At 34.9% G+C, this 23,174-nt stretch overlaps 2 protein-coding genes across 3 annotated transcripts; one reads left to right on the forward strand and one right to left on the reverse strand.

Annotated features, from left to right (window-relative positions):
• The first annotated feature begins 9,717 nt into the window (after nucleotides 1-9,717).
• On the forward strand, nucleotides 9,718-18,581 carry LOC108979064 (inorganic pyrophosphatase TTM1-like). Of its 2 annotated transcripts, none has more exons than XM_018949644.2 (12): nucleotides 9,718-9,990; nucleotides 11,456-11,795; nucleotides 12,977-13,091; nucleotides 13,541-13,736; nucleotides 13,858-13,971; nucleotides 14,081-14,254; nucleotides 15,032-15,226; nucleotides 15,787-15,909; nucleotides 15,977-16,089; nucleotides 16,320-16,443; nucleotides 16,958-17,230; nucleotides 17,993-18,581. In XM_018949644.2, exons 2-12 carry the CDS (start codon nucleotides 11,456-11,458, stop codon nucleotides 18,209-18,211), a joined length of 1,986 nt encoding a protein of 661 aa, XP_018805189.1. In that variant the 5' UTR covers nucleotides 9,718-9,990; the 3' UTR covers nucleotides 18,212-18,581. The 2 variants fall into 2 exon arrangements, with proteins under 2 accessions (XP_018805189.1, XP_035547036.1); XM_035691143.1 differs by having other exon boundaries at nucleotides 9,736-10,029.
• Nucleotides 18,582-19,359: 778 nt separating this feature from the next.
• Nucleotides 19,360-22,553, reverse strand: LOC108979068 (H/ACA ribonucleoprotein complex subunit 2-like protein). Its single transcript, XM_018949651.2, has 4 exons — nucleotides 22,245-22,553; nucleotides 21,186-21,255; nucleotides 20,296-20,401; nucleotides 19,360-19,758 (listed from the first exon to the last, which is right to left on the reverse strand). The coding sequence occupies exons 1-4, from the start codon at nucleotides 22,378-22,380 to the stop codon at nucleotides 19,597-19,599; spliced, it is 474 nt and encodes a 157-aa protein (XP_018805196.1). The 5' UTR covers nucleotides 22,381-22,553; the 3' UTR covers nucleotides 19,360-19,596.
• Between the last annotated feature and the right edge of the window lie 621 nt (nucleotides 22,554-23,174).

Raw genomic sequence — 23,174 nt, forward strand, 5'->3', positions numbered from 1 at the left:
TATGTATGGTAAATGGCATTTCTGTAACCTCTTAGAACATTGACTCCACACATCCTTAGCTGATTCACACCCCCATATAGCATGAAGAGAGTCTTCTCCCTCCAAATTGCATATAGGGCAGAGAGGGTGTTTTACTACGTTCTTCTTGAAGAGATTAGATTGGGTTGGAAGTGCCTCTTGACACGATCTCCATAGGAAAACTTTAACTCTAGGCTGCACTTTTAACTGTCATAGCTGCTGCCAAAAACCTTTGAGGGAGGAGCTACTTGATGCTTGACTAAAGGCAGGAAGATTTCTCTCAATTTCCTTGTAGTAGGCACTTTTAACTGAGAATTCACCATCTTTTGTGCCTTGTCAAACAAGTCTATCTCTACTATTGAGGCAGCTTATGGGGGTTTTGATTATGGACCCAGCTTTTTTGTGATTGAAAATCTGCTGCACCAGTGCAAAGTTCCACTGCTTTGTGATAGGGTCTATTATAGATGAGACTGTTGCATTGTTCTCCAGCTCACTAACAGTGCTCTGGGCCTTGCTAGGATTAGAAGAGGCTATCCATTTATTCTTCCACACCTGAACTTGATGACCATTTCCTATCCTCCAAAAGGAACCTACCTCTACTAATGGCCTAACTGCTAAGAAACTTCTCCAAATATAAAAGGCAAAGGACGCCACGGACGCCATAGGAGTTGCATTGAAACTTTAAGAACCACCAAAAAGCAGATAATAATAATTGCATTGAAACTTTGGCAAGTGGGATGAAAATCATCGTTATAATTTTTTAAAATTTTTATATAAAATATAATAAACAATTCAATTTTTATAAATATCAAAATAATAATAATATTAAAAAATAATATTTTAGATGAGATATAAAATTCTCATTTTATCATTACAATTTTTTTAAATTTTCATATAAAATATAAGAAAAATTCTATATGTAGGCCTCACACTCCAGCACATCACTTAAAAATATGTGAATTTATTTTTTTACCCTTATATTTTATGAAATATGAAATATAAAACATAAGGATAAAATAGTAAAATTATATATTTTTAAGTGGTGTGTAGAATGTGAGGCTTCTATGTACCACAACTCAAAATATAATAAACGATTCAACTTTTTTAAATACCAAAACAATAACAATATTAAAAAATAATATTTTAAACTTTGATCTAAAACTAAAAATTCTCGTCTCACTATCTAATCCTATCCTAAATACTAAAGTCAATACTACCCAAACTCATATTCCTAAGGAGAGCCTAGCTATTCCTACCAAGTTGAACTTATTCAGGAAGAAAGTGGTTGATAATCCATTTTGTCCCATTTGTCAGCAAGCTGAAGAAAGTGTGGAGCATGCTCTCTAGAGTTGCGCCACGGCACAACATGTGTGGGGACTTTGCACAAGAAAGATACAAAAATGAAGACCTGAACAAGAACCATTTATCTGGGTAGTTAAAAAAATGTTCTGCTCCTTGACAGATGATGAATTCGAAGAGTTTGCAGTTGTGGCTCACAAAATTTGGTAGAGAAGAAACTCCTTTGTCTTCGAAGAAGCTTTTAAGCACCCAAACATCCTAGTTTGCAAAGCTACACAATCCCTGGAAGACTACAAGCAACTGGATAGAGGAAGGGTGTCCCAGGGAGCTTAAGTAGCCAGTCCAGTCCTAGCAGCCACCTCCAGAAGGATCTCTGAAAATCAACTGGGATGCTGCTATAGATAAAGTACACTATATGATTGGCATTGGAGTCATAGCATGGGATTGAGAAGGCAGTGTGCTTACAACTCTTAGAGTGAAGAGATCTCTATATCCAAATGTCTTCTTTACAAAATCAATTAGTGTTCTCCAAGCTGCAACCCTCTGCTCAAAATTGGACTTTAAACATATCAATATGGAGGAAGACTCTTTACAAGTTGTGAATGCAATCAAGAATAATTAAGAGAGGTGGAACAACACAGGATTGATCGTACATGATACAAGGAAACTCCTTACAAATGCTGATAGCTAGTCAATTCAACATGTCTCAAGAAGTGCAAACAACGCAGTTCATGCATTAGCAAAAAGTGCCTTAGAGGTCATCGATGATGTTATTGATCTGAAGAGTTTTCCTCCATGTATTCATCCTCTATTATGAGTATTAATAAAAGATCACTTTTCATTTCAAAGAAAAAAAAAAGTCTATATGTTTGGGATCTATTAATTAATTTGACATAAAAAATAGTTTTATAACATACTTTTACCTATACTTACCCATAAACTGTGATACCCCATATAATATGGATAATGATATGTGGTGTATGCGAGAGATCCCATATTGCTTGGGAATGAGAAGTTCTTGTTCTTTATAAGGTTCCAATGTGGCTCCAATTGTATCATTGACTAGTTCTTTTGAAGTATAGGCCATGTGGTTTGGGTCTTCTATTGAGGCTTTACATAAACTATTATTCCTTAATGGTTTATAAATATTTTAGGAAATGACACATTTGCTTTTGACATAATCAATGGCTTTGGAGTGTGATTATATTTGGTTTATAACTAAGAAGAATTGTAGGAACTCATAAAAGAAGAATTGGCTTGGATTACTGGCCAATTTATGTCGTTATCCTCGTGTTGCAGAGAGTTTCATAAAGAAAAAACTATTTCAAATCTTATTCCTTGTGTTACGCACATAGATAAATTCTTTAAGTTTTTAATATTTGAGCTACATGAAAAAGAGGAAGGAGGAAGATGACTCCTCTTGGCACTAATCCATGTTGAGAATTGAGTACATATTTTAGTTTTCAAGAACAAGATTTGGAGATATCCTAAAATTTTATCTTGTTTCTCAACAAGATTAATATACGAGAGAGAAGACGTTTGGACACAAAGATGAGATGTGAAATTCTCAAAAAAATTTCAAAAGTTTATTCCCAAACAATATCACTTAAACATAAAATACTTTTCAATTTCAAATATTCAATTTTTTATCTAACTATTACCTAATCATTATCCAAACATAAAAAATAATAAAACTTTTACAAACTTTAAAACAAAACACATAAATCAATGTAACTTTTCAAACTAAAAAAAAAATTATTCAAATAATTTTTAACTTTATAATATTTTTATTCAACTTTTTCTTTTTCCATAACCGAATAAAATATCTTAATTCAAACAATTTCACTACTATTCATTGAATTTGAGATACTCCAAGTGTCCAAACCTTAATCTATGTATGATTAAATATCTTAACTCAAACCTTAATATATGTATGATTGAACGAAAAAATGAAAAATAATCCGATTTTGGTAATTTTGTTGCATTTTGGCTTGTGAAATTCTAGTACACAATCTCCATCCATGATAAATTCTTGGACTGTATCCATATATTTTGATCATATGGGATGATTTATATATATATATATATATAATTCCATATATTTTATAAGTGGGTGGATATATATATATATACACACACTAGCAGTGGAGCTACGTGCGAGGCAAGTTTGCCCTGTATTACTATAAAATAAATTGTTCAAAAATATAAATATCTAATATACAAGGAAAAAAACTAAGGTAAATGAGGATAATATAGCTCATTCAAGTTGCAACCTACAGTTACATGGTGTACAAAATGTATTTTTAATATGCCAAAGGCACATTTTCATTGCAAAACCATCATGCTAATTGTTGTTTCATTCACATTTCTTCACTCTCAGTACTTGAATCAGATGAATAATTTTTCTCTACTTTTATGTTGTGTAATAAAATAATTCCTTCTCATTTGCACAGTTAAGCACTTATTTGCTTTGTTTGGCTGTTTGTGTATATGATATGCTATTTGAAAGCAAAAACACACTCTTCTTTCTATCTAACACCCAATTATGCAAACATATTTATCACATATCACAATAAACACCAAGATGCAAAAATATTTATCACAAAAAAATAAGATGTGCAAACAAATGCATAAATGTTTTTTTTTTAAAAAAGATGTAGAATGAAAACCACAATAAGATGTATAAAAACATACCAGCAGCTAAAATAAAGAAGAAGAACCCTCAACTAAAATTTTCATTTCTTTTTGGCAGCCTAGTCTCAAAGCTCTGCAATAGACGCTCAAAAACCACAACACAGTACTCTGCCCTCCATCCCTCCTATCAACAAGCCAAAACATCATCTCAACCGATAATGTTGCACCACAAAATAGTAAAACCAACGAGATGAGCGAGACCCAACGAACAAGAATCAAAATCATTACTGAAAGAACGAAATAAATCATGAGAATGAACTAAGGAGACCAAAAAACAGACTAATATTCAGTGAGGAACTAGACGGCTATTGTGCGAACTGCGAAGAAATGAAGAGAACTTTACCAAATAGATGAGAAGTCGATAAGATATTATGTGATAAGGGATGAAGATCTGCTGTCTAAAATGTTCCTTCAGAATACGGTGGAAGTAATTAAAAATATACTCATCAGTATGAGCAACAGAGTGGATCAACTGACTTGGGAAGGAACAAGCAATGACATCTTCTTGTAAAGAGTGCCTACTATCTTCATAGAGACCTACAATCTAATCAAGAAAGTGGTACCTCAAATGGTCAAGATCAACAAAAATCTTGGAAAGTTTTGTGGAAACTACAAGTACCAAATGTTGTAAGAATGTTCCAATGGAGAGCATGTAATGAGGCTCTACTTTAGCAACCTGTATAAGAGAAAAATTATAGATGATAACCTTTGTCCCATTTGTCATCTAAAGGAGGAATCATCTAAACATGTGCTATGGAGCTGTGGGGCTGCTCAAGATGTTTGGTGTCAGGTAAGCATACCTTTACAGAAACTATCTCTAGAAGGTACCTGTTTTAAATCTATTTGGGAACAAATGTTAGAAAAAGTGACATTTCATGCTTTAGAAGAAGTTGGGCTGATCTTAAGACTTTTATGGTCTAGGAGAAATGAATTCTTGCATGGAAAAACTTTCAGACATCCTAATGCTATTATCCATCAAGCATGTGAAGATTTGAGATGTTTTAAAGCCACTCAGACAATTATCTCTGCTGCTACAACTTCAGCATCCTCAATTAGTGTTCAGAGCTGGAAAAAACCTCCAGAAGGAAAATATAAAATGAATTGGGATGCTGCTATCAATGAACCTAAAAACTTGATTGGAATTGGAGCAATTCTTAGAGACTGCAAACGTTTGGTTCTTGGCACACTTAGAGCTAGAAGAAATTTCACACTATCTCCATATACTGCAGAAGCATATGCCATGATGATGGTTGTTCTCTTCTGTAAAGAAGCAGGGATTCATGAATTCATTCTTGAAGGTGACTCAATACAGGTGGTCGAGAAGATGCATAATTCCTTAGAGGATTGAAGTCCAGGTGGTTTAATCATTGAAGACACTATAAATGTATTAGGATCATTTGCAACTTGGAGTGTTTGTCATACTAAAAGGGATGCTAATATGGCTGCTCATATGCTAGCCAAGAATGCCCTTTTATGTGAAAATGATCTTTATGATCTTGAGAGCATACTTGTTTGTATTAACCAAATAGTTTTCTTAGAAACATTGTAATACGATGTTTATGCCATAAAGTTATTCTCAGTTCAAAAAAAAGAAGAAGAAGATATTACGTAATAAGAGGTAAGAGTGTAATATACTCAAATCAAAGAAGGGGTAAAACATAAAAAAGTAAAACCAAAAGACCAAAACCGTAATGACAAATCAAATAAGAGTGGCTGACAAAGTGCAGATGGAAAAAGTACAACACAAAAAGGCTAAAACCATAATAACACCTAGCTACCAAGGGCATTGATGGAATAAAAATGTTAAACAAGAATTACTATTCATTACTGTTTATATCAAATAGACGCTTTTTTTTTTTGATAAAAAGCATATTGCATTCATGAATAATGGACATTACAAACTGGACATGAAACATACATTACAAGCCAAACTACAATATTAATAGCTCCTCAGTCTACTTCCATGACTGACATGGTCTAGTCCAAACTGTAAACCTCTACAGACCCTACAGTCTTAAAGACAACACCACTCTATCCATAACAGAGCTAACCAAGCCCCACACTCCATCTAAGAATAAGTAGAGTTCCCCAAACCCCACCCTCCGTCTAAGACGAAGTTGGGGACACACTCTTCGGATGAAAGTCCAAGAGACTAAATTTTTTTTTTCCCTGAAAAATAAAAGACATTACATAAATTAAATATATATGGAAAAAAATGGATTATACCTTAGAAAGATATAAATATGCATTTTCAACCTTGGAGGAAAAGAAAAAAAGAAAACAATGCACAAACAGCGGCTGGGATGGCGCGTGAGAGCCACGCGTCACCCTAGAGGTATGGCGGACGATAAGGTCTGAAGTAGCTAATGGTCCTGGACCCGGCAAGGTCATGCATGGCGGCAGAATGGCGCTTTGAGTGGTGGTGGGATACACGTGCTCCAGGCCTGTAGCATTGGGCCGCGCGTGTGGCTAACGCATCGCTCCGTTCGGCGAAGTTCTTTGCTCGTCTGAAGGATTGGCGCCTTGGGAAGCCCATGGTGGGGCGAGTGGTGGTTGTCGGATGCTGGAGAGCAGCAGATATGCCTTTGTCCATACTTAGCCCTGAAAAACACACAAAAATAAAAAGAAAAGGAGAAAAAAAAACTAAAGAGAATAGGAAGGAGAAAAGAGGGAGGGAGGAGCTAAAACTCCTCCCTTGCACTGTTTATGATCTGAGTGGTTTCTATTGACAAGGGGGAGTCTCTCTCTCTAGAAGGGTTAAGTTAGAAGGGCTAGAGAGAGTCTTGATAATCCAGATAGACGCTTTTAAAGTATAAAGATATATATATATATATATTTATATATATCACTCACATTTATGTTTTTCTTGCTTTATTTTAGTGTTCTTAAGAGAATTCAACAACTATTTGCATAATATTAAATATATCCACTTTTTCTTATTTCCATATTTCTGTATCAGAACATAGCATTAAATTTATATTAAAGATATATTTAATTTGAAGTGAATTTATGTGTCTCTTATTTAAATAAGTAATTATAATATATGAGTAAACAATATTGGTATCAACAAATTATCTTTGATTTCATCAAAAAATTTATCAACAAATTCTACGGCCATGCTAATAGGTGTGATGGTCTCTTGATAAATACTATTCCCAAGAAATCTGATCTTATTCATTAATTTGTTTTCAAAATAATATATTAGATATTGAAAGAAACCTACAAGATTGGACCATTCCTCATATTCCAAAAAACGAAATATATAATCTACCTTCTCCTCTAAATTAAATTCTTTACAAATGATTCAATCACAACTGTTGAGAAAACTATTAATTAATTATGATTCATGAATTATTATAATTATGAACTAAATATGCTCTTAAACAACATATTGAACATAAATTAATGAAAGAATGAAGGCTATTGTGAGGGGGCCCTTCTCTCAGAAGGGCCTTGGCTCAAAGAAAACAAGTCACAGGAAACCCAGGCCATTCGGAGACTCGGTGAGCCTTGCCATAAGGTACTGTGCAGGCTACCCCGCTGTATGTAGGCGGCTGGACATGAACAATCGTGGGCGCGTCAGACCCGAGACACATTGCATTCAATGTGCATGTTAGGAAACTCGGAACGCAACGACGTACTGCCAGAGTATTGAGGGCTGCTCGGTCACGACCTGACACCTTGTCATGGCAGTATTGTGGCAGTAGGTCTGATTGGGCACGACCTGACACGCCACGATCTCCATTGGCAGTCTGAGCCACGGCTTGACACACTGTCATGGCAGGGGAAGGAGTGGAAGCAGGTCTAACTTAGGTACGACCTAACACTCCACGGCCCCCCTCGGCAGCAATGTCCGAATTAGATATAAATAACAGTTATCCCTCTCAAGGGAAGGCTCTCGGAACCCTTTTATCATTTTCTTTAATTCTCTAAGCTTTCTCCATTACTTGGATGTTCTTCACTAATTTTGGCATCAGAGCTACCCCGAAAGTCATCGGAGCCTATTCTTCCTCCTTGTTGCAGGTGGTGTTAGATTGGCTACTGTGATACTGCACGGCCTGCGGAACACGACTTCAACAACTATCAATTCTCATTTCAAGATGGGTTATTTGCTCTCTTATGTTATATAAAATCTCCTTTAAATCTAAGTAATCACGATAACCTATACTATTAGGATCCATTTATCAAAATCTCAATAATTATTGAACACTTTGTTTCTTCCAGATTGCCATTACATTCCTCAGAATATCAAGAAAATTTAATATTTTTATGAATTCATATTGGATAAAAATTCAGTCATTATCCCTTAAATCCCATACAATTTACAAGCTCAATCTTCTCCCCCTTAACCACCCATTATTGTCTTTCATAAATTCACTATTAAATAAGTTCTCACTCTATCCTAATGGTAAAAAAGTCATTATTTAGTCCAAAAATCTTCCCAACCATATGATCCATAGTATTTTGATTATTATGATTACTAACGGATATGAACGACACCTTTTTGAAACAAAATAAAAGTTTACACACCTCTTGATTTCTTCATTTTGATAATTTACAAGAGATGAAATCACTGAAACATTATGGTCCTGAATTTTCTCTTATTCCCATTCCACTCTAAGAAAGTTTTAAAATTTTCTTGGATTATCCACTTACATTGGAACTTCATTCTCTTACTCTTATACTTTTTCTGAAAACAAATTTGAATTGGATTACGAAATATGTCGTTATCAGTCTTACAATAATATCAAGTTCAAAATTCTCAATAAAGTGGTGGGAAAAAATATATAATTATGAGAAATGATACTTGCAGTTGTGAGTGTGTAAATGCCGTGTGGTCATTTTAAAAAAAGTGAATAAATATGAGATCCACATGAAAATAAATTAATTTTTTAATAATATATTCCACTCTTTTTCAAAACGATTACACGATATTTATATATTCTATAATTATATGTAGCATTACTCTATAATTATAATCATATGTTCTCAAAGTCACCAAAGCTATAGACGTACTAATTCATGCTTCAGCGCAGCAGGTTTCGAGCCGTTTATATATATAAATATAAATATATACATATATATATATATGTCGATTCATTTATATATTTATTTCTGTTATTTTTTTTTTTTATATAAATGGATCCTTATAGTATAGATTATCGTGATTATTTAAGTTTAAAGGTGAATAATATTTTGTTTAATCATATTTATATTTTTGTTGCTCTATTAGTGTTCTTAAAAGAAATCATTATGACACGTTTGGATAGTGAGATGAGATGAAATGAGTTGAGATGGTTTGTGAATAGTTATGAGATTATTAGTTAAAAGAAAAATTTTTCTCATCAGTCACTATTCACTATCTCACATTTCAAATCTTATGAAAAATACTCATACATTATATGAAAAATATCCTCACATCTTATAAAAAAAGAATAATAGGTATGAGACGTGAAAATAAATAGTAATTGATATATAGAATTCCTCTTAATTGAATTTTTTTAGAAAAAACTTCTTAATTAAAATTAGATGAGATTATATAAAATTAAATGAGATGAGATACAACTCTATATCGAAATAACCCTAAATATTTGGATTATATTAAATAAATCCGTTTTTTCTGATTTCCACATTTCTATATCACAACATACTGTTAAATTTATATTAAAGATATATTTAAAGTACTTTTAAGTGATGTATAAGATTCCGTTCCTATGTCCCATTCTTTCATGAACTCTCTTCTTCAAGCTCGCATCCAAAATTACAATCTGTCTATCTACTTCTAGTACACGTACTCGTCTGTTCGGACCAATAATATCCCGCCAAGTGGCCTTCCTTCCTCTCCCTCTCCCCCCAGAAGAATCATTGATTCATACTAATCCCAAGACCACCATGAAAATTTCCAGAACCAACTGTCCGTTTTGATTTAAAGAAGCTCCAGAAACTCAAGAGGAAGAACGAATTTTGCAGTTTAAAGAGGTTTATATACTTTGAAGCAATCATAGTTATTTGCTTTATGTGAGTTCTGGTTTGTTGTTATTTTGTGGATTCTTGTTCTGGGCAAGTCTAGTTTCAATTTTATTGCTGTTGGATTGGCTATTCTTTCCCAAAGTTTGATCGATTCTACAGAATATGATGGTTTAACAGTTTCTGACTGTGCTTCTTGCTAATTTCCTTTTCTCATTTATTCTGTCTCTTTTTGGATAAATATTTACTTAGGTGGGTTTTGGATAGTAGGATGAGATGAGATGAGATGAGATGATTTTAGAGGAAAGTTGAAAGTTGAATAAAATATTGTTAGAATATTATTTTTTAATATTATTATTGTTTTGCTTTTTGAAAAAGTTGAATTGTTTATTATATTTTGTTAGGAAATTTGAGAAAGTTGTAATGATAAGATGAGATGAGATGGAGTGATTCTTGAATCCAAACCGGGCCTTAACGTCCGTTAATTTAATAGTGTATTTATGCGCAACTTCTTTTCAATGTTTTCTTAACATTAGTGACATTGATATGGTTGTTTCCAAAATTCTCATTCAAAAACTATCTCTGGGTATGTTTCTATGTGTGTATGTATATATATTTGTGTGTGTGTGAATGGACGAGTGGGTTTTAAGCTGTGTAATTCAGTGGAACAAAAAACCTTTTTTTATTGGAATCTACATGTGCATGCAGGCGGTTGTAAATCTCTTTATATGAATGCAGAAATTTGACTGGTTTTTTCTGTTTTGCGCGTCATATAAATTTTACTGTTTTTGCTGTCTTGTGGAGAATTTATGTTATCCGAGTGATACTAAGTAATATAATGTGCTTTCTGAAAACTTTGTTGGATTAATTATTGATACTTTTATGGATTAGCTGAGACATATTAGTGTTGTCTGTCTTAATTTTTTAATGTTAACCACGAACTTTGATACCTGTATCTATGCATCTTCTCGAAGTAGTTGATACTAGTTTTGTTTACATCATTAATTTCTCGGCACCTACTGAAAAGTTTGATTGAAAGATTCAATTTCTTTTCTATTAATTCAAAGGGACTTGTGAAAAAATATCTATTAAATTCACAAACTCTTTTTGTTTCTTTAAAACGTGTTAGTGCTCTTGCTGTTCTCAATGTACATGTTTCCTTGAACCTGCAATCTAGTGGTAAAAGCCACGTTCACCAATCCCAGCCTTTAGGACCAGAAGAACTCTGACTAGTCTATGTGATGCAGGTGCATGTGGATGCTTCATGCTTCCTCTATACTAATGTACACTGATAAGCATGCATGCCAATGTTCAATTTTAAGCTTTTATATCTTTGCCATAGATAAAATTCCAGTAGAGTTTGAAGTAATTCAATCCCAATGGCTGTTGAATTGTGTATGTTTTAACTGTTTAGTTATAGATACTTATTATTGTCTTTCTTTTTCGCAACTTGGAAAATGTATATTTTTTCTTTTAGATGGCTCAAGATCCTTCTCTTGGTGCTGAATCACCTCGGCGACGTTCTGGTCTCTTGCGGGATCAGGTCCAACTGATTAAAAGAAAGGACTCTGACCGCCACGAAATTGTCCCAATCCAAGATCCACTGTCGTTTGAGAAAGGTTTCTTCATTGTAATTCGTGCATGCCAGTTGCTGGCTCAACATAATGAAGGGATAATATTAGCAGGACTCGCAGGCCCTTCTGGAGCTGGGAAGACTGTCTTCACTGAGAAGGTGCTGAACTTTATGCCCAGTATTGCTGTCATAACAATGGACAACTACAACGACTCTAGCCGAATTATTGATGGGAACTTTGATGGTAAAATGAATTTTTCTTTTAGTTTTTCTTAAATTTTTATGCCAAGGGCGATCAACATATATTACTTCTGTGTATTTGTTGCATACTATATAGGCAGTAATTATTCTCTCGATTCTCAAGCAATTGCATTTTCTTTCAATCATATTTCCTAGGAGGAGACGACTGAGTGAATGAAAGTCAATTGCATGCCATACTGTTTTTACATGTGGTTGAGGAACTCCTAAATGACTGGTTTAGTTGGCTGTTAGGACTTAATAATTTAGTGGACATCGACAAAGAATACTGTTACACAACATAGACATTAAACGTTGTCAGGGTATCTCCAAGCCTACCGTGGCTATTCAGAATCTCTCAGATAAGTATCTGCCTAAAGAAAGCATTGAAAAGAGAGGACTGCTGGAATTGTAGATGTTCTTCACTATCTTATTACATTGAGTGGCAGAGGTACATATATATACAAGTGTGCTCTATGAGGATCCCATAAGTTAAGGGATATCGGAATAAATGTAATCAAAGCAATAGAAGGACAATTTAACACATATGGAAAGTCAAGTCTGTCATGTGTGGAGGAGCTGTATTTGATTCAGCAGTAAGTGCCTGTGATAATGCCTGAGATTGCTGAGATGATGGTGGATTTTGTTAATCTGCTTGCTGTGTGCTTACTCTAACACCTAAGTAGTTACACCTGTATAAAACTTGCATAATTGATCTTAAATCATGTTTATCACTCCTCACTCCACCTTCTTTTGGCCCATACTTCCACTCTCATTCACCTGGGTCTATGACTATCACTTTCATCTTTGCAACTTTTTGGTAAATGGATTTTATTCTATTATTATGTTATTTCAGAAAAACGTGTTGAGATTCAAAATTTTCTTAAATACATTTGGTGAAATATGCTGCAGACCATTGAAATTGCGAGCATGTTGAAATATCTATTAATGATCAAATACAGCTCTTCACATCAACTAAGTTTTTGGGGGCAATTTGTGATTTAACAGATCATATACTTGTCACAAATGATATTCATTTTTTCTTATTGCAGTTGTTCTGAATTTTATAATTCTTTTTGCTTCTTGTTTCTCTCTCCAGATATTATTATTTGCTTACAATGAAAGTTAGTGATTCAAGATGAGAGAAGAACGCATCGGGGCTCTAATGGTTATCATGTTTTGTAACAGACCCACGCTTGGCAGATTATGATACATTGCTCGAGAATATACGTGATTTAAAAGCAGGGAAACCTGCTCAGGTCCCAATATATGATTTCAAGACTAGCTCTCGCATAGGTTACAGGTTGTGTAGCTCTCCATCCTCTTTCTCATTGAAATATTGTCTAAGGACCATGCCATCTCCACTTATTCTGCCAACACATAGAAGGAAATATGACAGAAAGAATGGAATTAAAGCTAAAGATGTCTTCTGTTGTCATGGTTATTTATGCCTCGTTTGGTTTGGGAGATGAGATGTCATCACATCTCATATAATCATTTCAACTTTCCCAGACTTCCACACAAAATATAGTAAACAATTCAACTTTTTCAAATTCCAAAATGAAAATAATGTTAAAAAATTTTAGAATTTTATTCAACTTTCAAATTTTATCTCATCTCATCTCATTTGTGTAACCAAACGAGGCTACTTGTTTTACTTGAAATATCTTGAGCCTGCATAATTTTAAACCTACTCAATCAGATATGTATAGCTCTTTTCTCATTGCTTAGTTGTGTTGATGCTTCTTATAGGACAGTTGAAGTCCCTAGCTCCCGCATTGTGATTATTGAAGGCATCTATGCCTTAAGTGAAAGGTTGAGACCTATGCTAGATCTCCGTGTCTCTGTTACCGGTGGAGTTCATTTTGACCTTGTCAAACGAGTTTTACGAGACATTCAACGTGCTGGCCAAGAGCCTGAAGAAATCATTCATCAAATCTCTGAAACGGTGTTTTCACTGATCCTGTGTTAGATGTTTTACTTAACGAATTTGAATGATTTCCCTCAGTAACTAAGAATTAGCTTTTAAAGCATCTAATAACATTTTCATCAATTTGTTTTCTACACAGGTATATCCCATGTACAAAGCTTTTATTGAGCCAGATCTCCAAACTGCACATATAAGAATCATCAATAAGTTTAATCCTTTCACTGGGTTTCAGAACCCTACTTACATACTGAAGGTGAATCTTCGTTAACCAACCCAAAGGTTTATGATTTATTTGTTTCAAGTGCATCATGATTTTGTTTGTTTAATCTAACTCTTGCACAGAGTGCTTTCTATTATTGTAGTCAACAAGGGCTGTGACAGTGGATCAAATCAAGGCCATTTTTCCTGAAGAACCCAAGGAAACTACAGAGGAAACATATGACATATATCTGTTACCACCAGGTGAAGATCCTGAAGCATGTCAATCATATCTGAGGATGAGGAACAGGGATGGCAAGTACAATCTTATGTTTGAGGTAGGGGAATTGAAAATAATTGAAAACTCAAGCCTATTTAGTACAGGAGTGATTTGTGTTTTGAGTTTATTCCTTAAGAGCCTTGAAATAGTCCTAAAAAATATTGTAGTTTTTTCATGCCAATGAAGCACAAATTTCATATGAGCTTCTGCCTAGATTAGTGACCCCTTTTACCTTAAAAAGCCTGCAATCACCTTCGCCTCTTGTACAAACATGGAGTCTTGGCATATACTTTACAATCATATCTAAAGCCTCTTCACCCCTCCTGCTCCCACATGCGCTTGTTTTGGATGACTTACATAATATAGAATTTTTTTATTAAATACAGCTTGGTATTGATCTCTCTCTTCCTACTAAAAAGACTATATAGATTGGTGTTTGAATAATGAACTCAACTTTAATTAATTTTCGTCTGTTTAATATTTGCTACTGCTAACAGCCAACGAGAAGTTCTATAAACTTTTTGGATCTATTTGCGGAAGGCAGAAGGACCTATGCAAAAAAATTGGATACCAGACATCTAGATGCTAAGGTTTAACATTGCAACCCAGGAGCTTGAGCCCTGCACTTTTGTATCATGGTGGTTGTAACGGACATATGAATCTGTAATATAATTGAATATGAACAGGCAAATAGTGTAAAGGGATTATCTCCTGTAGTGGCAGATCGAGTTTTCTGAGATGTTCTAGCTACATAAGATTTTCGAAGGGAACTTGTGAGAATTGTAAAATGCAGGAAACTTTAGATTTCTGACCATTTTGTGCTTCTTGTTTCCAGGAATGGGTTACAGATACTCCATTTATTATATCACCTCGAATCACTTTTGAAGTTAGTGTTCGCCTTCTTGGGGGACTCATGGCCTTGGGGTATACAATTGCTAGCATCCTGAAACGGAACAGCCATGTCTTCTCTGATGAAAGGGTGTGCGTGAAAATTGATTGGCTAGAACAACTTAATCGGAAATATGTTCAGGTGTTCTACCCATTACTTCATGCATTTGTTGCAGTTGATTCAGAGTTTATTGCACTAGTTCCGTTTCTTATTAGCTTCAGGTTCTTTTGTTTTGTACCCAATGACCATCCAATGATTATTCTACTTCAAATATTTTTGTTGGTAAATATTTCTTGTCTTCAAGTAACAATCACGTCACATACAATTGTTAGCCTAGGACTTGTGAACGATTGCACTTGCCTAATCCAGGTTTTTAAGTCCATGGGTTTACATGGCTATGTTGATAGCCAATCCAATGCATCCCTCTCTCTCTCTCTCTCTCTCTATCTCTCACACACACACACACGTGCGCGCACGCGCAGATTATTTACTATGACTATCGTTGTTAGAAACCATTTACCAGTAACCAGGCAATATTGAGATTCTCTGGTGTTACAGTTCGATTGTTGAATCCCGTTCTTTTAGTAGAATTGCATATATATATGTGCTGAGCTTTGGGATTTCCTATACAAATTGTCACAATTAGTTATCAGGTTAATCACCAAAGCATAGCACTTACAACCTTTTTTTTGGGTTTAAAGGTGCAGGGAAGAGATCGTTTACATGTTAGATATCTTGCAGAGCAGCTGGGTTTGGATGGTTCATACGTGCCTCGAACATACTTAGAACAAATTCAGCTGGAGAAGCTTGTTAATGATGTTATGGTATTACTCTTCCAACCGAGCTTGCAGATTGTTGACTTGTTCATAATCCTGATCTGATGAATTTCAGGCACTGCCAGATGATTTGAAGACAAAACTCAGCATAGATGATGATTTGGTTTCGAGCCCTAAAGAAGCCCTTTCTCGAGCTTCTGCAGATAGGAGAATAAAGTATCTCAATCGGTACTATCTAGTTCTAGTGAAAATTTTATCTGCAATCCGATATGGGAAGGCACTAGAAAATTGAATAAGCTAAAAAAGTAACATGCTTTAGAAGCTCACATGTTTCCCCCCACATTCATTCTACTTATATATCATCAGTTTATTGCTCAAAAAAAGAAAAAATCTTACAACTATTTAAGTTCATGAAAAGGGTGAGATCTCCTCTCAAAATACTGATACATTTTGGACAGAGGTATATCACACTCATACTCAAATCAACGGGACAAGAACCTGCCCAAGCTGACAAAGCTCGCTGTTAACAATAGAAGGTTTGATGGGAGAACCCCAGAATCACCTGCGGCACTCGCAAATCAAGTGAGTATATGTCTACCTTTAGAATTATCATTCTGTTGTTTGGATAGCCTGGAACTAAAGAGAAGTAGGGACAAGCTTATAGAATTACTTCAATTTTTATAGGATAGAGGAGATAGAGCCTCCAAGACACAGTATCACCATCCACTCACATCATTGGTAAAAGAAAAGTGCTAGTCTACCAAGAGAATTTATAAGAAGAAAGTTTACAAACTGGCATGTATTGATGTGATAGATCGGGTTTACATTACAATAAAATGAGCCTTACAATATGGCGTGCCACACAAAGCTACTTCAGTTTGTATAGTAATATTACACACAAAGCTACATCAGTTTGTAAAGTACTATTTATTTTGTGGACTGAGCATATCTCTTGGTGAAAATATGTAATTTTTGCCTTCAGATTGGATTCTGTTTCCTTTATTGCTTTTCCCTGGGTTCTGTTCTTTGGACTGCCTTCATGCATCTATACGTGGCATTAGTTTTTACTCATCAATTTGTTTCTGGTTTCCTTTAGGGAGTCATTACTCAACTCTCAGAACAAATTTCTACACTGAATGAGAGAATGGACGAGTTTACATCGCGTATTGAAGAGTTGAATTCAAAGATCTCTATAAGGAAAGTTTCAGCTAGTCAGCAAAACTTGGCTCTGCAGGCTGAAGCATGCAATGGCTCAGGACCCACTTCTCTTTTTGCGACTGGATTGGGGAATGGTTCATTGACGGGGTCATTACTGCCCAATTCTTCATCTTCTTCTCAATTGGCTAGGGAGTCCCCACTAATGGAAGAGGTACCCTAATGAATCTCATCTCCATCTCTACAATTATGATATGGCTGTTGTGTAGCATTTATGAGGTTTCATTTATTAGTATTTTAGCCACCCAGAGTCAAAAATTCAAAACATATTAGAAATCAAAGAATACTGATAAGAATGACATGTAAACTGTCCCTAATATTGTGGAAGAATGGAGGTAAATAATTATGACAATTAATTCTTTAATAGTAATAGAACACTCTTTTGGGATATAAGCTTTTTGATTCGTTCTATTAATTAGCGTACAAACATAACCTGCAAGAGTGTCAGTGTCAGCTCAATAACCTTCTGAAATCACCACATTTGAGGTGATATCTTGTGCTCCATCTCCATCAGAAAATTGATAGAGAATATCAGCCAACATACAACAGTGACTTCTATTGCCAACCATGATCTATCAGAGGAATAATGCACAATGACAAGTAGCTTTAAGCATCTAGAGAGTTGGTTTTCTTGTTCTTCTCTTCATCCTTGACAACCAGGAGCAGTGAGAACTAAGTTTGGATAATTTTTTTCCATTGTGGTTAAATGTTAACAAAATTGACTCAGATATATCCATAATTCATTACATCAAGTCATACTTGCCCCTAGTCAGAGCTGGTCATTGTCATGTTGCACTGGATGTATGATCAAGTACAAAATTGAAGATAATTGTCCATTACTGTTTGTATCTGAAACACAACTCCAATTTAATATTCCGTTGAACGCTTCTGATTATAGGAATTGTTTCCTGAACAGATACTACTAATTGCCCGTGGACAGCGTCAAATCATGCACCAAATGGGCAATCTAACCAATCTTCTGCATGAGTACAGGGGAGAGAGATCACAACATGGAAGAGTAGATCATACAAACAGATTGATTGATGTTGATTCCATCAGCATCCCTCTTATTCTAACTTTAGTAATTGGCGGTTTAGGTATCGTCTTGTTCAAGGGTTTGGCGTACCGAAAATAATTTTCTTGCCAAGCTCCTCACTTTTCAGCATGAAATAAATATTTACATCATACCACTTTAGGCTTCTTGCCAACAGAGGGAGAGATTCGATATCAGATAGTTCCATCATCTATAGTTTTGAGAGTTGTGGCAAATGTTGAGATATATTGGAGGATGGTCCTGTAATATCATAAAAGTCGGATATCTGTAGGCTTTTAAATAAGGGGTCCATTGATCTTTTCAGTTGTCTGCGTACACACTACTGATGGACTGATCTGCTGTAAATGTTGTATCCTCTTTATAACATGGCTGGGAATTCCCTTCCCAAGAGTACATCCAGGTGCAAGCACCAAGCTTGCAAGTTTGGGGCAGGCCCCTGTTGCTCATCGAAGATTTACGCCTCATTTGTTTTCACAACTCCTCTTAACTCGTCTCATTTCATCTCGTCTTATTATTAAAACTTTCTCAAATTCTCATACAAAATAAAATAAACAATTCAATTTTTTCAAATCTTAAAATAAAAATAATATTAAAAAAATATTTTTTAATAATATTTTTTTCAACTTTTAACTTTAATCTTAACTCATTTCATCTCATCTGTGAAAACAAAAACAAATGAAGCTAGCACACCAATCTCATCTGTGAAAACAAATGAGGCTAGCACATCAAACCCCCAGTCTTGAAAGTCACCATTTTCAGACAATCCAACCCGATATCTGAGTGGTGGTTTGAATTCACTATTTGAAACTCACAATCTCTTGACTAATCCAACCATTTCTTCTCTAGCTTCTAAATGAACCATCGCCCGAAAATCTCTTTTATTTCTTCTCTAAAAGCTCCCAGATCCGTCGAAACCCATTTCTTGAAAGAGTTTCAGGGTGGTTTTGACAAGTTACTAATTTTTTTAGGGAATTTCTTTGACTAAGACATTTAAAAATTATTTATTATTTCCTAAATCCCTCACTACTAGGGCAAAATGAAGACAGCATTATATCCCTTGATGCTTGTAACATTTTTTTCCCTAATAGTATGAGACCGACAGATGTCCTTAACTTCTTCAATGATGCATCAACCCTTGAAAACTCCATTGAAATTGTCCAATTTCATATGGTAGAGACAAACCAATGTCCCCCCCCCCCAAAAAAAAGCAAGAATAAAAGATTGAGAAATGAACAAAATGAAGTTTCTGCATCATATTTAAAAGGTACCGTATCGAATACAGTTTGCTAGACTTGATGTACGAATCTTACTCAAAATATTTCAGCAGTTGGATCTAAAGCTCAATGAACCAATGAGGCTCATTTCTCACAAGATACCCAAGAAACAGCTCTACCGACATCAGAAGATACATGAAACAGCAGACATTGTACCAGCTTAGGTAAAGTACAATAGCTTTGTTCTGTCCTTCAGAACAGAGATGATGTAAGTTCAGACACATCCGCTGCAACCTGGTTATAATCTGCTTTTAGTTTTTCCTGTTCCTCCGGACTTAATTCTCCCTTGTTAGGCTTGGTTTGCACCAGAACACAGCATGTTGGCCTCTTAGTCGCCCCTGCATTTGCCAGGTCCTGCATAGTGTATTAACAAGAGAAAGGTGAATGGAGTTTAACCAAGTCCAGCAACAAAATAGCGAGATTGAAATATGACCATAAATAAAGCACATCGATAATGAATATAAAATAAATTACCAAACAATGAATAAAAATGAGGTGATGTTTTTTACCTGATGGAAGAGAAGTGTCTGTTTTTTTTTTTTTTTTTGGTGGGGGGGGGGGGGGTAGGGCGCAAGGCAAATTAGTCTTATATAACAGACTACTAAACGTGTATATAAGCATGAGAATTAAGACTAGAAAAGCCTATCGAATGAAAACCAGAACAAACATAATGTAAGCAAGGATAAGCTGTGCATTCACCAAAAATCTCTATTGATTATCTTCAATAGTGGAAAGCCTTCATATCAATGAGATTGTTTGGGGACACTTCTTTGAATTGAAGTCATCTGAGTATTTACATTCAGTACTCACAATAATCTTATAGGAAGAGGCAACAACAATCAAGATCGAGATGCCATAGAAAATAGATTAAAGGAAGTGCCACAAGCTTACTTCTTTTGAGTGGACATAAACATAGGGAATTTCAGCCTCTTCGCATAAGATTGGAACGTGAGTAATCACATCAATAGGAGATATGTTCCCAGCTATAACACACAATCTGCACTCAACAGAGAAAAATAACTATTTATAAGTTCCAAATGAAAAAAATCACCTCCAGCCTATGCTTTTTGACCAGACTATACTAGTCAATATCAAACTAATTTGAACTAATCAAAATGACTCGCTCAGTATTTTACTACAATCTGAAAAGTAACTATTTTTTTTAATAGGTAAAATGAAAAGTACAAAACTCTCTCCAACAAAGAGTAAATAGTTTTTCATTCTTCTGCACTGATTTTTATCTATTTGCAAGACATTTTTCCTATCCGCAATAGCTCTAATACCAGTGCAGCCGTTGAACGATATTTTTCACATATTCGTTTGGGTTTATGTATTCATCAGATAAGGCATGAGACGTCACCAGATTCCAGTTTATATGAGAACATAAAAAAAGTAAATAAAATTTGTTTCATGCTTCATAAGCAATGCAAATGCATGATGCTAAACAAGTACCAAAAAAGAAACAATCATATTACAAGGAGTGCAAGGTTTCTAAGTCTTTTATGAATGCATGAACTAATCTTTGCCCTCATCCTTCACATGATATATTTCTTAAAAAAAAATTCAATTATTTGGTTAAACATCTTCAGCTAGGATTAAGCTACTATTTCTCTACAGAAGGGGTGAAAAGTGGACAAAAATGCAAGAAACCTCTTTTCTTTCAACTCCACTTTAAGAAAAGTATGCAGCCTTATTGACATGCATTTGTAACACCAACATAAAGAAGAGGAATCTAACAGAAACATTTTTTTTTTATAAGTAGAATCTCACAGAAACATTACCCTTTCTGACCACGCCTTATACTTTTAACCACTTCTTTTACTCCTCTCTTCAGGCATTTGTGTTCAGCAGCTGGAATGACAAATACAAACAATTAAAGTCCATTTTTGTTGTTGTAAGTTGCACATGCACCTAATTCGTCTGAACCCATGACCTCACCCTCCATCCCATTCTAAAATCCCATAATTGTCATCATTGAAAACCTATACCTAGAAAATATCTCATGCGGTAACAAATCCAACAATGGTAGCCGAATATATATGCAAAAGAATTCTCAAGATCCTTCACAAAACTAAAATGGACCAGAAATTAAACACAATCTTACAAGTTTGATCCGCAATGAATTTGGTACATACGCTAAAATTGGAAGAATATAGTTATTTTCAATAAGATTTTTTAATTTACATATGGGGCAAAGATAAATGTCATATTTAATCCTAGACGTGCTTGCATTCTGGAACCTCAGGCAAACACAAACCACACCCATGACTTGGCCCAATAATACCAAGTGCCATGTTCGAGGCTCTTTTTCTGATAAGTAATTTTCCCGGTTTTTTTTACTTAATAAAAAGGGAAAAAAAGAAAAAACAGACAACCGTAACATTCGAAATTCCAGTCTCTGGTATTTTTCAGCATTTTCTCAGCAGTCAAACAACTTTGCAAAATAAAATGAAAACGTTAATAAGCTCTCTCTCTCTCTCTCTCTCTCTCAAGAACAAAGTTTATCTCCAGAAATTAACACAATGAACATTCTTCTGACAATAAACGAGAGAGAGAGAGAGAGAGTTAATTTACACCCTCCCTCACTCCCTCTCCAACTCACTCCCTCTCCAAAGAACAAATCTTTTCACCAGAAATTAATTCAAGAAAACAAAACAAACAAACAACAGAAAGGTTGACTATTGTTCAAATACAAGAGTCTATGCAAACTTTCCCCAGAAAAATCTTTACGTAACTAATTCTAGCACGAAACGAAAAACACCCATATCTATACACCGTAAACCAAACATATAACACAAACACGTACACAAAATCACATTTGTGTGTGTGTATAAATATACCTCTGCGGACGAGTTTGAGGGTGCGCTTGGAGAGCTTCTTGCCAGCGAGGGGTTTGGCGATGGGGGCGATGGCTAGCAGCTTCTTCCTCTCCTTCTCCTTCTGCTGTGTCTTCTCTGCTTCGCTATCGCTTCCCATTTTTCAGCCTGCCTTGATTCTTCCTCAGCAACTCAACTGAAGGGAAAGGCTCAAATTAAAGGGGGTGTTATAGCCTTTGCTGCGCTGGTGGAGATTAGGGTTTTTTCACCAACAGGGTTTTAAGGAGCAGAAGATGTTGTGTGTACAGGTCGATGCACGTGTGTACGGACTTTTAAAAGGAAAAATCTATGCTAGGTTTCTTAAAATTACATATTTTTTTTTTAGAGTAATGTTAGAGAGAAGTTATTATAGCAGTTGATACTTTGTACTTACTGTGTGATTGCTTCTAGTTGATTGTTTCCAACACTCATTTAGAGAGATATGTGGTATAGATGATGCCACATCATATGTGCAAAATAGATGCTCTCAATAGTAATTTCTATCTATATTTATTTATTTTTTATTATTATAACATTTTTAAGGTGTAGAATGCATAGTTTTAAATTGCGTACCGTATCGGCCGGTACGGTCGAAATTTTCGTATCGGCCGGTACAGGTACTATATCTATTTCGTACTGGCCGGTACCGGACGTACTGACCTCAATTTCGACCGGTACCGGCCGATATTAGGCCAATGTTTTTTTTTTTTTCAAACTACAAGCTTATTTTTTAACCCACAATTCAGACTAGATTATTTATAATTTATATATATGTATTTATATATAATTTATTTATATATAGACTATTATTTTGGAATATAATTTTTATATATAATTTATTTATATATCAAGTATTCTGAAATGTTATCCCGAAACGTTATCCCGAAACGGTACCGGTACCGAAATATTTCGTTC

The sequence above is a fragment of the Juglans regia genome, chromosome 6 (genome assembly GCF_001411555.2).
Source record: "Juglans regia cultivar Chandler chromosome 6, Walnut 2.0, whole genome shotgun sequence".
NCBI classification, from domain to species: domain Eukaryota; kingdom Viridiplantae; phylum Streptophyta; class Magnoliopsida; order Fagales; family Juglandaceae; genus Juglans; species Juglans regia.